The 15035-nt window shown below is 38.8% G+C and overlaps 1 protein-coding gene across 8 annotated transcripts in view; it reads right to left on the minus strand.

Moving 5' to 3' along the window:
• Window positions 1–14707, minus strand: part of Strada (STE20 related adaptor alpha) — a 31858-nt gene extending 17151 nt beyond the window's left edge. Inside the window, exons 1-4 of one of the 8 annotated variants that reach the window (XM_027946255.2) lie at window positions 14588–14702; window positions 6399–6449; window positions 4706–4763; window positions 1622–1650 (exon numbers count right to left, since the gene is read on the minus strand). In XM_027946255.2, coding sequence (XP_027802056.1) covers window positions 1622–1650; window positions 4706–4763; window positions 6399–6410 — 99 coding nt within the window. In that variant the 5' untranslated portion in view covers window positions 6411–6449; window positions 14588–14702. Of the gene's footprint in view, window positions 1–1621; window positions 1651–4705; window positions 4764–6374; window positions 6450–14300; window positions 14368–14587 lie in introns of those variants that run through there. The other 7 variants (XM_027946252.2, XM_027946253.2, XM_071603920.1 and 4 more) reach the window with 7 other exon arrangements.
• Window positions 14708–15035: the final 328 nt, after the last annotated feature.

Raw genomic sequence — 15035 nt, forward strand, 5'->3', positions numbered from 1 at the left:
TACCAGAATTGAACCTAGGAATGCTTAACCACTGAACTACATCCACACTTCTCTTTACTTTTTATTTTGAAACAGGGTCTCTCCTGCCTCAGCCACCTGAGTCACTAGGATCATAGTGCCAGTACACCCAGCACAAAAGCAATATTATGAAAGATGTCTGGTCTGATATTGACACAAGAAAGGGAAGTTAGTTCATTATACTATTTGAGACTTAAAAAAGGTCTAAATCAATAAAAAGAATGAAATATTTAGCCTATTGTGTTTAAATGCAACATGCATAGTTTTATTAGTATGATGTATAATCTCAAACTGTTCAGGCAAATAAACCAATACTATTAAGATCTTCTTAGTTTCCTATACCATGAAAAACATTTTATTCATTTCCAAGTATTTGAAAAATATATAAAGTCAGATGTGGTGGCCCACATCTATAATCCTAGTTATTCTGGAGGCTGAGAAAGAATGATCACAAGTTGGAAACCAGCCTAGCAACTTAGCATACCCTATCTCAAAATAAAAAAGGTTTGGGGATGTAGCTCAGTGGTAAAGTACCCCAGGTTCAAACCCCAGTACTGTAAAAAAAGGAAAATACATAAACTATTGACATCTAGAAATGATCACACAATGATAACTTTGTTTAAACAGTTTAAAACAAAATACAATAAAGCATACAAAGACAATACTCATGAAATGCTTCCAAATGAACACATTCAACTTTCCATAGGTTTCACCCAGGATAGCTTTTGGCATAACACTGACAGATCTGAATATATAAAAATTATATACAACTGGCATGGTACTCTGGAAAAAAAAATCATCCTACAAGGGAACTTTTTGGATCTCCTGAATGGAAAGTATTTGGATCTGGTAGAGAAGTGCTCCTGACAGCCTCCATGAGCACAGTCAAAGCTTTAATCAGAGAAATTCCAAGTCACCACCATCATTCTTCATTCACCCTTGGGGCTACCTGCAAAAGGTACAAGAGTCTGTAATCCTTACTGAGTTAGAACTCTACTTAGACTGTTTCTTAAAGACACTGACTCACATTTTCCAAAGCAGCCTGGTACACTGCACTCATCTGGTGCTATTTACTTAGGTAAAATAAACCAGAAGAGGAGGAAGCAGAGCAAATCTTGCAGTTTTTGCCAATAGAAAAAGCAAATTATTAGTTTTGAAATTTTTAATTTTGGCTTTATTATTTAAGGTAGGAGACTTGAAGTCCTGACTTATAATCTAGACAGAGATTTATATTATTTTCAAAGACTGTAATCTATTATTAATAGACTAAGATTGGAGAATTTAGCGTCACCAGCCAGAATTCAGACTGGAGAAACTTATTTTGGGGGCGGTGGGGGGTGGACAATTAGAAGGGTGGTTAGGAAGAGAACTTAATACCAGAAGAGAAAAAAAGTGTCTGAGACATTTTCACTCTTCGAACTGTACATCAAAGTCCTTCCAGGGTGAAACCTGAATCCCCACAAGTAAAAGAATTATACTACAAATAAAGCTCAAAGATAGAGAGGCAGAAACTTAACATAATAAGCCAACAAAACACACAAACTTTCACAATAAGTCATCTTCATGCAACAGCCATGGTGCAAGAGCCTAGAAAATCACTTACTTTTCTCCGAGTGTCACCCGGAGGCTGCTCTGGAGTAAAGAAATTGATTGTTGGCATTTTGTTGTTTAGCAAAAGACACACCCACATTCAGAACAGCATTACTGCACTTAGGACTACATTTATTAATAGAATCCACTTAAGAGTCATTACAGCAAAACTGCCTACAGCGCTACAAACACACAGAGTGAAAATGCTACAGCTAGACAGGATTTTAAACACGAATCTTCCACTCTTCAAAACTTGGCAAGGCTACTACTCTATGGGTATTCTTTACTGGGTATGACTCAATTGCCACAGTTCTGTCATACATTTACTTGTCATAAGCACACAATACCTCTTTGAATTGGCTAGTTTCAGTCTTATACTAAACTAAAAAGTTATTTTCTTTTGGTTTCTTTCTTTCTTCTTCTTTTGTTTTTTTTTCCTTTTCATGGTATTGAGAATCAAACCCAGGGTGTAGCACATGTTAGACAATTGCTCTACCACTATATCTGCACTCCAAAAATTAATTTTAAAGTCAGAGATGGTTGGCTATTTCCTAGGAAGTATAGGGTCTAGAAAACAATGTTTGTTTTCAAAGTAAAAAGCCCTTTAATACAGAAGCACATGTATGAGGGGTAATTTCTGATTTTGATTCTACAAAGTTAGATATATTCTCTTTTCAATGCAAATAAAGCAAGGGCTTTTTATCACTCTGCTATTCAGTGAAAGTGAACAAATTATAGGACAACTGAAATAATTTTCTGCTTTTCTTTTTTAAAATTTTTTAATATTTATTTTTTAGTTTTCGGTGGACACAACATCTTTATTTTATTTTTATGTGGTGCTGAGGATTGAACCCAGCGCCCCGCGCATTCCAGGCAAGTGCCCTACCACTTGAGCCACATCCCCAGCCCAATTTTCTGCTTTACAATTAGACAAATTCTGTACGTGCTTTTGATTTTTCCCATTTCATACAAGTGAAAAAAAAATCATTCAAGTGGGAGCTAGGATGACAGCTTAGTGGTAGAGGGCTTGCCTAGCATGCATGATCTCCTGGGTTCGATCACCAGCTTGGGGAAAACAATCATTAAAGATTTTGAACTACAAAGTACTCAGGTAATATACAATACCATTATCTTAAATTATACAGTTTTAAATATCTTAAACAAAATCAGAGGAATAAGTCTAGTCACCAAGAAAAATGCTTCTCATAAGATATATTAGAGCATCTAACTATATTACTAGACATTGCATTAGATATCAGTTTTCTGGTATACAGACAACAGAAAGAGTTGCTGTAAGTCAGAGTGTCCAAGGTAAAAAGCCAGGTGAATGGATTAAAATAAATCTAATTCAACCTTCCAGAGTAGAAGGCAAATTTGAGATTGTATGAGACTTGGTAATACAGAATTCATCAGGCTATAAGAAAAACCTTTTCCTATTCCTTAGATCAGAAACTAAGGCATAGTCAAAAGACAGCAAGAGCTCCAATACTCAAGACACTAAATACCAAACTCATTCATTTAAGTCACTATACTAGAATATTGTAACTAATTCACTGTAAATTACACTTGCAAACTGATTTTCATTAATGTCAACGTTAACTTTTATTTATTTTTATTTTGGGGGGGATGTGCTGGGTATTGAACCCAGGGGGTGCTCTACCACTAAGCTATTTTCCTCAGCCCCTTTTTATTTTTTACTTTCAGACAGGGTGTCACTAAATTGCTGAGGCTGGCCTTGAACTTGAGATCCATCTGCCTCAGCCTCCGCAAGTCACTGGTATTACAGGTAAGCACCACAACATCTGGCCTAATGTTTACTTTTATTTTTATTTATTTATTTTTAATATTTTTTTAGTTGTAGATGGACACAATATCTTTATTTTATTTGTTTATTTTTATGTGGTGCCGGGGACTGAACCCAGTGCTTCACGCATTCTGGGCCAAAACCCCGGCTCCCAATGTTTACTTTTAAACAATTTTATAACCATTAATTATTGGAAGAAAATGAGAATCGGACCAGAATGTACTGTTTTTTTTCCATTAATCTTTCCTTTACTGTGTAGCTAATTTCTACTCTTTGTAACTCACACAAAAAAAGAACTTATCATCTTCTAAATTCTCATTTGTCTGAAACAACACTTTGACAAAGTTCACAAATAATACTATTTCAGAATTTCTTTGAGATGCCTTATGAAAAATTAATAGGTACCACCTAGTAACAAACAAGTTTCAATTTCCAATTATTTAGCCTATTTGGGGGTAATGTGAACCAATGCACTCAATCTGATAACCTGTTTCTTTTGCTATTAGAACCTAAGAGACTATCTTGATATTCACACATAAAAAATGGAGCTCTACTACTATTATTTTTATAGAAAGCAATTTTTTTTGCCCTAAATTAAAATCATCATTGCACAGAAGGCTCACTTAGCACAAATGGCCAAAGAATAATGCCTCAGTCTATTAAACCTCAAAGTTGCAAATGTACTTTACTTCTGAAATCTACATTTAGGATAGTTGATATTTTTGCCCTGATAGATTTTCTCTAATACTCTTAAGTCTCATAATTTCTACCACAAAAAAAAAATGCCTCAACTAAATGGATCAGTAAAACCAGAACTTTTATGTTATTGCTACCTTTGTTGTGAACCATCATTTTATTTTTAGAATCTTCAATGGTATAGAATTTTAAACATTTTTTTTTTCCTTTAAGAATAAGTACTTCAGGGGCTGGGGATATAGCTCAGTTGGCAGAGTGCTTGCCTTCTATGCACAAGGCCCTGGGTTCAATCCCCAACACCATAAATAAATAAATAAATAAATAAATAAATAAAGTGTACTTCAATAGGACAAACACTTAGGAAAAAACTTATCTGCCTTTAAGTAAATACTGTACTGGCTTTCTAACAATCAAGACAGGTCAAGGACAATTGTCAGACTAGACCTCAAATCTTTGGGAAGTAATACACTCAAAAAGGAGCCAAATAAATCTAACACTTGCACTAAGAATCGCTAATTTATATATAAACTGATCTAATCAATTAAATAATAGTGATGTTTATCCTGAAGTGATGGCTAAGTGTCATACCGTACTTACCTCCAAATAGTTCCAAATCTCTTAAGCCCTCAACAATGAACTTTTCCGAGACCCACCGCTAAAGAGGAAAACCCCAAAGAGAATTAGTATTTCTTCCAAGCCAGAACAAATTAGCTATCAGCCTTTAGAAAGACAAACAAAACCACAACTACAAAAACAACAACAACAACAAGCACCACCAGAATCATTCAGTATAGTTAGGATACATTTCTATAGAAGTTTTGAAAGAATCTTGAAATCAGCTAAAAACAATAGACTAATTCCTTTCTCAATTCCTCTTTACCTAATATTAGGTAAAAGGTCAACTAATCCTAAAATCTGAGAGATGATAAATATATATTACTACTAATGAAATATGCCTTTGTCTTTCCTATATGTAAAAACTACATTTTCTTCCATCTTATTCATTCTATAACTATCTATTTACAGATGACTTGAATCATTAATGCCAATCTGAAAAGTGTTACTGGAATCAAACATAGAAAACAAAAATGAAACAATAGCTCTTCACAAGCCTACATTAGTTTGCAAAGGAAACACAGTAAGTTGCATGTTCTTTTATCCACTGGGGTTTCTGAAGACATCCAAGCTTACATTGTCTACCATTTTCCCAAGGACCAAACTAGCAGGATCACTCTATGGTTTGCTTAACTGGCCCACTTCAAGTGAGTATTAGATTTTCATCATACTGATCAGTGGTTTCACTTGGTTAAAATGGAGAAGTAGTTCGTATTTAAAAGCAATGGAATTAAAGATTGTATTTCACTTAAAGACTAGTGTTAAAGTTTGGCATGGAAGCATTCTTTCCGCTGAGCAGAGTTTAGGCTAAGGAGAGAGATACTTTTTCTTCTTAATTAACACCAATGTTTAGTTTTTACAAAAATAAATTATTCTTATATACATAAACATAAAATAAAAAGAGCTAGACTTGGTGGTACACCTCTATAATACCAGTGACTCTGGAAGCTGAGGCAGGATCACAAGTTTGAGGTCAGCCTCAGTAATTTACTAAGACCCTGTCTCAAAGTAAAAAATAAAAAGGGTTTGGGGAATGTAGAGTACCCCTGGGTTCAATTCCCATTACTGGAAAAAAAAAAAGATTAACTAACATTAACCCATTAAAAAAAAAACAGGAAAAGATTGATTGTTAACAGTATCTACATTGGAAAATAGTATCTACTTTAAGTCATTTAGCTTATAAGTGATATTTATTCATAAATATGACACTATCTTCCTTCTTTTTTTGGTACCAGGGGTTAAACTCAGGGACACTCAACCACTGAGCCACATCCCCAGCCCTATTTTGTATTTTATTTAGAGACAGGGTCTCACTGAGTTGCTTAGTTCTTGGATTTGCCAAGGCTGGCTTTGAACTCACTATCCTCCTGCCTCAACCTCCTGAGCCACTGGGATTATAGGTGTGTGCCACTACATCCAGCTCACACTTTCTTATTTTTTTCCCATTAGACAGGCTGGCAGTACATACTGTGTCTCTTGCCTGCAAGTTCTTCTCTCAGGAGTAAAGATTGCAACATCTACCTTACTTCCTACATTCCTCACTTCTGCATGATTCTGAGCATCACACAAAAAACCCACCTATGACATCTGCCAAAACACTTTACTTTTTAAACAAGAAAACTAGTAAAGTCAGAAAAATGGAAACACTCACCCTAATTCTCTCTGGTTTACTTACAAGAAAAGACATGAGTTCTTAATATGTAGTTCTATTTTCAAAAACTTAAACCTAAAAGGAAAACAGAAATAGGCTGAGTTAGTCAAATACCCTTTCATAGAAATATCTTTTGAGGGGCTGGGATTGTGGCTCAGCGATAAAGCACTCGCTTAGCATGTGCAAGGCCCTGGGTTCGATCCTCAACACCACATAAAAAATAAAATAAAGATTAAAGAAAAAAAAAGAAATATCTTTTGATTAACAAAAACTTACACTAGATCTATAAGTTGCTAGCTTCTAAGTATTTGTTTAGAGAAATTTTGAGTGACAATAAACTTGGATATACTTTGGTCAAGTACATCTTGAAACTCTAAAATTTCTTTCTTTTCTTCTTCTTTTTTTTAATACTGAGGACTGAACACAGGGGTACTTTACCAATGAGCTACACTCCCAGTCCTTTTTATTTTTTATTTTGAGATAGGATTTTGCTAAGTTGCTGAGGCTGGCCTAGAACTTGCAATCCTCTGCCTCAGACTCCCAAATCACTGGGATTATAGTCCTACGCCATCATGCCTGGCTGAAATTCTGCAGTTGCTATGAGAAAAGAGAAGCCGGCTATTATTTGGTTTTCTCTAATTTTTAAATTTCTCTTGACCCAATCTCTCACTTACCTGTTTCCAGAAGGAATTACCTTCAATTCTTTTGGCTATTTATTTTCTTTTTATCACCTCCTTAAATAATGTCTATATGACTATGACTTATCCGTCTTAGACATTAACCTACTAATTTCTTATCATGGTAGATGAAAACTAAGTTCTATTCACCTTCCTCAACCTTACTGACTGCCCTCAATCTCCCAACATCGTTCTAATATAATTTTTTATTAAATTAACGATTCATAGTAAAAAGTTTCCAAGAAGTTTTACTCTTTCTTGAATGTATCTTCTCCCCACTATCCCATCTTATTTGATCTGTCAGTCATAGTTTAAAAATTTATATCCAGAAGGGCTAAAAACATAATGCACCATGACCAAGTAGGGTTTATCTCAGGAAAGAAAGACTGATTTAACATTCAAAATGAATAAATGAACTAGGCACAGGGGCTATGCCTGTTAATTCCAGTGGCTCAGGAGGCTGAGACAGGTCAGCCTCAGTAACTTAGTGAAAACCTGTCTCAAAATTTAAAAAAGGGCTGGGGATGTAGCTCAGTGGTAGAACACCCCTAGATTTGATCCCCAAAACAACAATAATAAAAAAAAAAAAACCCAAGAATTAATATATAAAAAAGTGGGTTTTTTAGTTGCTGATAAAGAAAGAATAATTTTAAGGAATCAAAAAAATAATTAGCCAGTGCAGTAACGCATACCTATAATCCCAGTAATTTGGGGGGCTGAGGCAGGAGAATTGCAAGTTCAAGGCCAGCCTGGGAAACTTAGTGAGCCCCTGTCTTAAAAACAATTAAATTAAATTAAATCTTAAAAGGTCGGGGATGTTGGCCTGGGGTTATGGCTCAGTGGAAGAGCACTTGCCTAGCACTGTAAGGCCCTGGGTTTGATTCTCAGCACCGCATATAAATAAATAAAATAAAGGTCTATTGACAACTAAAAAAATAAAATAAAATGGGGGAGGTGGGGATGTAGTTCAGTGGTAGAATGCCCTGAGTTCAAGCCCCAGTACTGCCAAAAATAAATAAATAAAATAGTAATTTAATTTTACCTTATTAACTAAGTAAATGAGAAAAAAATACAATCATCTCAATAGATGAAGAAAAAGCATCTGACAAAATTCAACAACAATTCACAATTTTAAAAAAATTTCATTTCAAGCCTGGCATCATGGTACATACCTCTCATTCCAGCTACTTGGGAGGCTAAGGCAGAAGAACCATAAGTTCAAGAGACCTTCTCTCAAAATAAGATAAAGAAAGAGCTGGGGGTGCAGCTCAGTGGTAAAACACTTGCCTACCATGTGTGAGGCCCTGGGTACAAAGCCCAATACTGTAAATAAATAAATAGATAGATAGATAGCAGGATCAATACACTTGACCTTGAATGGCAAGGTTAAAACAATGGAACTATAGTGAAGAATACCACTTGGCTCTTTAGTGAACAATGCTTAAAAAATTGTAATAATTCATTATTAGCTTTCAAGTTTTAGAATGGAACGACAAAGCATGATGCTTAATTATAGTTATAGAACAGAATTGGAATGTCTTTGAGTTTGATAATATGAAGGGAAAGGTTTGGTTGACAGAGATGTGAGATAAAAGGGGAAGAGAGTAAGAGGAATGACTAGCGAAGCTAACATACTTCTTTCCAAGGAGACACTGCTTTTATTAGCTCATTGTACCATTATCTTTAAAACTGCATGCATGTGTTTTCTTTGATACAGTTACTAATATATATATACACACCTGAGATGGCTGAGAGAAGCTCTACCTAAGGACTAAGAGTATACGTTACATAAATGTTAAAGGACTTTCCTAGTTCATTTTTACAAATAAACTTTGTATAACATTAAAATCATTATGCTGAGCCAGGCATGATGTGTACAACTATAATCCCAGCATCAGATGGCAAATTCAAGGCCATCTTGAGCAATTTAGAGACACTGTCTCAAAATTTTAAAAACGGTGGGGGATGTAACTCAGTAAAAGAGCACTCCTGGGATCAATCTCTAGTGCAAACACATGCACGCGCACACATGTTAGTTAACACCATAAAACATGAGCAAAGCAATATTCCTAGTGAACAGATACAGAAATAGCTTCCTTTCTTTAGCAATATTACTACTGGACAGACACAGAAACAGTTCTGTTTGTTCTGCAGTGCTGGAGATTGAATACAAGGCCTCACACATGCTAGGCAAGCACTTTACCATTAAGCTATACCCATCCCAGAAATAACTTCATTACTTAAAAGCAGATTTAAATGATATTTAAAAGATTCTACTGGTATTCAAGGCTATGAATATCCTGAAGAAAAGTGAAAAGGAGGCCTGTCTTGACCAGCATGACTAAATCCTATATACTTTCCACAAACTGTCTCTAAGTATTAGCACTAGAATAATGTGATATTTACATTAAGAGCACTAATAGAAAGAATAACTATTATGGAGAAGCTTGTACACTTAGATGGGGTGTGGCATCTCTAGCTAATCTTAAAGACACAGAGTGTATGCTGAGGACGGGACTTAAAGGATAACCACACAGTTTCATCATCCTTAAATGTGTACATCCTCTGACAGGGCCCTGGTACCTGGCCTTAGCAACACAAAAAGATATGACATGACACATTCCTGGAAAGTAAGGAGCTTATAAATTAGTGGTAGAAACAAATAGCAGGACAGGGAAGTGTATAAGTAGAAATTAGCAATGGGTAATTTCTTATAGAGTTCAGCAAAGAGGAAGAATGCTATCAACTGTAGTGAACCTGGAACGTCAAACAGGACTTCAAAAAAGTGGGAATTCTGCTACACATGCCTGTCATTCCATCTACTACGAGGCTGAGGCAAGAGGACCCCTAATTCAGGGCCAGCCTGAGCAACTTAGTAAAACTGTTTCAAAAATAAAATTTAAAAAAGCTGGGCATGGTGGCACATGCCTGTAATCCCAGTGGCTTGGGAAGTTGAGGCAAGAGGATGGTGAGTTCAAAGCCAGCCTCAACAAAATAGAGGCATTAAGCCACTTAGTGAGACTCTGTCTCTAAATAAAATACAAAATACACTGAGGATGTGGCTCAGTGGTCGAGTGCCCCTGAGTTATCCCCAATAATAAATAAAATAAAAAGGCCTGGGGATGTAGCTTAGTGGTAAAGCACTCCCAGGTTCAATCCCCAGTACTGGAAAGGAAAAGAGAATGAATAAACACGGGAATTCCAAGCCAGAACTAGCATAAGCTCCTGATTTATTTAATGCTTATGTTGTCCTGTCTACAGGTGTGTGTCTTCCAGTTTCTACAATAGTGCCTGCCATACTGCAAACACCTTGCATGTATTCTCCAATTAACGTGAGGGCAGTTACAGAAGCAGAATTCCACATATATGAGGACAATCTATAGGCCTTCAATGCATGCTGGAGTATGGATTTTATTCAGCAGGCAGTAGGAAGCCACTGTAGGTTTTGAACAGAAAGATGACAAACACACAACAGTGGTATAAAACAGTGTCTCTCAAACTTTACTGTGTATGCAAAACATATGGGGGTTTTACTAAAATGCAAATTTTGTTTCAGAATGAGGCCTGCCAGTTCTAACCTGCTCCCAGGTGGTAGTAATGCTGATATGTGGATCATCACATTAACTAATATTTGAGAAATCTTGTTTCAAAAAACATTCTAAAGAATGTTCTGCACAAGAATGGGGAAGGGGAGAGGTAAAAATAACTCAGAGAAGCCAGTGTGGTGGTACAACACTGTAATCCCAGTGACTCTAGAGGGAGAGGCAGGAAGACTGTAAATTCAAAACCAGCCTGGGGGGCTGGGATGTGGCTCAAGCGGTAGCGCACTCGCCTGGCATGCGTGCGGCCCGGGTTCGATCCTCAGCACCACATACAAACAAAGATGTTGTGTCCGCCGAAAACTAAAAAATAAATATTAAAATTCTTTAAAAAAAAAAAAACAGCCTGGGCAACCTCAGCAAAACCCTAAGCAACTTAGCAAGACCCTGTCTCAAAAAAAAAAAGGGGGGGGGAGGAGGGCTGGGAATGTAGCTCAGTGGTAAGCACCCCTGGGTTTAATCCCCAGTACCAAAAAAGAGGGAGAAAAAAGAGAGAGATGAGCCAGATGCAGTGACATGTCAGTAACCCTAGCTATGCAGGAGGCTGAGACAAGAAGGATCACAAAATTGAGGCCAGCCTAGACAACTTAGCAAGACCTTGGCTCAAAATATAAACAGAAGGACTGGGGTGTAGCTCAGAGACCTCTGGGTTCAATCCCCAGTATTGCCCCCATCTCCAAAAAAAAAAAAAAACCAAGAAAGAAAAGAGAGATGAACAGGGGAGCAGGAAGTAATTATAAATTACTTATTAAATATAAAGTAATTTAGAAAGGACACCATCATTTAGCCCATTCCCTACACTTTGGAGAATATGTTTTACAAGATCCTGGATATATGGTTATCTAATCTCTATGTGAAAACTTGCCATGGCAGAGACTTAGCACCTTATCAGGGAGCCCATCCTACCTATAGACAACTGATCATTCCAATTTTTTTTTTTCTTTTTGAGTGTGCACCCAAGTGATTGGGAAAGAAATAGTGTTTCAATGACAGGAATAGAAAAGTTCAGAGTAGAAGTAGTTTGGGTGTAGGGCTGGGGTTGTGGTTCAGTGGTAGAGTGCTTGCCTAGCATGCATGAGGCACTGGGTTCCAACCTCAGTACCACATAAAAGCAAAATAATATGTCCACCTAAAAACTAAAGATACATAAATAAATAAATGTTTTTTTTTAAAAAGTAGTTTGGGTGTAAAGATGAATTCGAGTTCTTATTTTTGAGGGGTGGAAGGGGTACCAGGGATTGAACTCAGGGACACTCAACAACTTAGCCACATCCTCAGCCCTATTTTGTATTTTATTTAGAGACAGGGATTCACCGAGTTGCTTAGCACCTTGCTAAATTGCTGAACTGGCTTTGAACTCAAGATCCTCCTGCCTTAGCCTCCTGAGCCACTGGGATTACAGGCATGTACGACTGCATCGGGCTGAATTCAAGTTCTTAAATCATACTGAGGTTAAACAGATAGATATATATTACAAGAATAAATAGGTTGCAGTATTCACTTAGAAAAATAGGACAGATGATTGAAAGGTCAGAGATGACTACATGGACTTAGGGGGTCAGCAGCTGAAGCTGTGAGAGTGACTGAAATTCACCAAAGGAGAAAATAATCAGAGAAAAGCAGAAGGATGGGAAACAAGAATTGAGAAGGAACACTTTTAGGGTAAGGCCCTTGAAAAGAAAGAAATGAAGCCCAAAGGAAATGCTTGAGATATCTTACTTCCCCTATGGGACCACCTCCTGTCCCCAATCTGGCTAACTTTGTCCTGTCCCTCTGTACTCACTTCAGGTATCCTATGCTATAGGAAGTAGCAAACATTTATAGCAAACTTACTATGTACCAGGCACTAAATGTTTTGCAGACATCAGCTCACATTAAATATTACCATGCTGCATTTTATAGTTTGGGAAATTAAGGTTCAGGAAAACTTTAGTTCAAAGTCACATAGCCAAATGATAAAGGACTAATGAAATCTGTTCCAAAGCTTGTGATGTTAAAAATCACAGTGAGAGCAAAACCTAGGCTGAAGCTCAAGACTGGGTGTGCAAAGATAAAATGACATCAACTGATTAGCAAAAAGTGGCTGACCAGCTACCAAATGGTACAGAAAAAACATTTTTGTTGTTCTCAGTGGACCTTTATTTAATTTATTTATTTATGTATTATATGTCGTGCTGAGGACTGAACCCAGTGCCTCACAATGCTAGGCAAGCGCTCTACCACAGAGCCATAGTCCCAGCCCCAGAAAGAATTTATTTACTGATTATGTTTTCCCTTATTCTCTATTTTTGTCACTGGTTCTGAAACTTCCTCCATATCTGAGATCACAAAACACTGAATTTGAGCCAGAATACTCTAGGAAACTGGGTTAAAGAGTGTGCAACAGGCCAGGTGCTGTGGCACATGCCTGTAATCCCAGAGGCTGGGGAGGCAGAGGCAGGGGAATAGCAAGTTCAAAGCCAGCCTCAGAAACGGGGGAGGCACTAATCAACTCAGTGAGACCCTGTCTCTAAATAAAATACAAAAGATGGCTGGGGATGTGGCTCAGTGGTTGAGTGCCTCTGAGTTCAATCCTGGTACAAAAAAAGAAAAAAAAAAAAAGTGTGTAACAGATTTGACCAATTCAGCAGAGTAACTAATATGTGAATTAATAAGCTCCTGACATAAAGCAGATATCAAATTTGATTTCTCCATCAACTTTCTGGTAAAAGTCTTTGGTGTGTCTAGAAAGTATAATCAGTCCTTGAAGAGAAATGTCTGACCCAGGTGTGGTTGCACACACCTACAATCCAGCTACTGTGGAAGCTGAGGAGGCCAGCCTCCTCAGCAACTTAACAAGACCTTCTCTTAAAATGAAAAAAAAAAAAAAATAAGAAGACTTGGGATACAGGTCAATGGCAGAGTGCCCTGGGTACCAAATTCCAAGTACGAAAAAAGAAATGAATAAGAAAAAAGATGTGTACACATTGGAAGACAGTTCTACTTCAACATATCGCCTTAAGAAGACAACTCCAACGGCTTTTCCTGTATGTGTGTGTGGGGAGGGTCAAATTAAAATATATATGCTAGGATCTTTGCAAAAGCTGGGCGTACAGGTTAGTTCCCGATTTCCTGAAAACTAAGAACAATTTTATTTAACCTATCCCCTGCCCTCCTGCTCATCCCCCCCACCCCCGGTCCCCACCTCCGACCTCAAAACTACTGTGGATGTTTAAAATATTCTTTAAAAAAGTAAAAAGAAGCCGGGCACAGTGGGCACGCCTGTAATCCCATTGGCTTGGGAGGCTGAGACCGGAGGACTGCGAGTTCAAATCCAGCCTCAGCAATTTAGCGAGACCCTGTCTCTAAATAAAATACAAAAAAGGGCTGGGGATGTGGCTTAGTGGTAAAGTGCCCCTGGGTTCAATCCCTGGTACCCCCCCAAACCCAAAACCAAACCAAGTAAAAAACTAAAAGGACAATGATCATCCCTCTTAGTTTTGGCCGATTCAGGGAGCCGTCCGGATCTTGTGTCCTTAATGGGGGCTTGACTCGCTGCCTGTCCTGCCTCGGAAGAGATTCTGGTGTGGGACGGAGCACCAGGATCTGCTGCTACTTTGCAGGACAAAAATGAGCAGGACAAAAATGATATCTGGCCTTATGTTCCCCACCTGGAACCCGTGGTGGAGAGGTAAATGGGAAGGGAAGGCGGGAGTTCGCTTCTCCTAATCCGCAACTCCGCTCCGGCGTCTCCCGGTCGGGCCCAAGCCTATTCTGCTCTCGGGCAGCGGCCCCTCATTTCGGGAACCCAGGACGCGGGTTAAAAGGGGCCGGCGGAAGGCGAGGGAGAGCAGGGATGACCATTTTGGCCAAGGCCCGCCCCTGAGGAGATGGAATCGGTATCTGGGCGAGAAGGACTGGTCCCGGAAGCGCACCAGGCGGCCCCGCCACCCAGTACCTGGTCCTGGAGTTAGAGCGCAGTCCCGACTCGGTCTCAGCTCCGCCTCCTCAGTTTTGTGGCCGCGCCGCCGCCAGGCCGGTTGTTGGGAGGGAGACACGCAACGTGCCATGCGCAGTCGAGGGACCCGGGGAGGCCGGTCGAGCTCCGCCCCGCCCCCGGCGGGTGGGGAAGCTCCGCCCCGGCCTGGCCCGGCCCTAGTTGAGTAGGCGAGAACGCTCCGCCCCTCCCCGGAAGTAGCGCACCGCCCTTTTACGGAAGCTCCGCCCCGGCGCGCGTTAGTGGGAATCACTGCCTGCTTGCCTTGGTTTCCGCTGGTACTGTGATCTCCTAAAAGCTGTAGCTCAGAAGTCTGTTCCTAAGTTCCCAGTTGCCCCTTTCCGCGCAGTGCCTGAGGGTATTCCGTTAGGAGGAGGGTCCGTTTCCCTAAGTGTGTGAAATCAAAGAC

Source organism: Marmota flaviventris, chromosome 17 (genome assembly GCF_047511675.1).
Source record: "Marmota flaviventris isolate mMarFla1 chromosome 17, mMarFla1.hap1, whole genome shotgun sequence".
NCBI classification, from domain to species: Eukaryota; Metazoa; Chordata; class Mammalia; order Rodentia; family Sciuridae; genus Marmota; species Marmota flaviventris.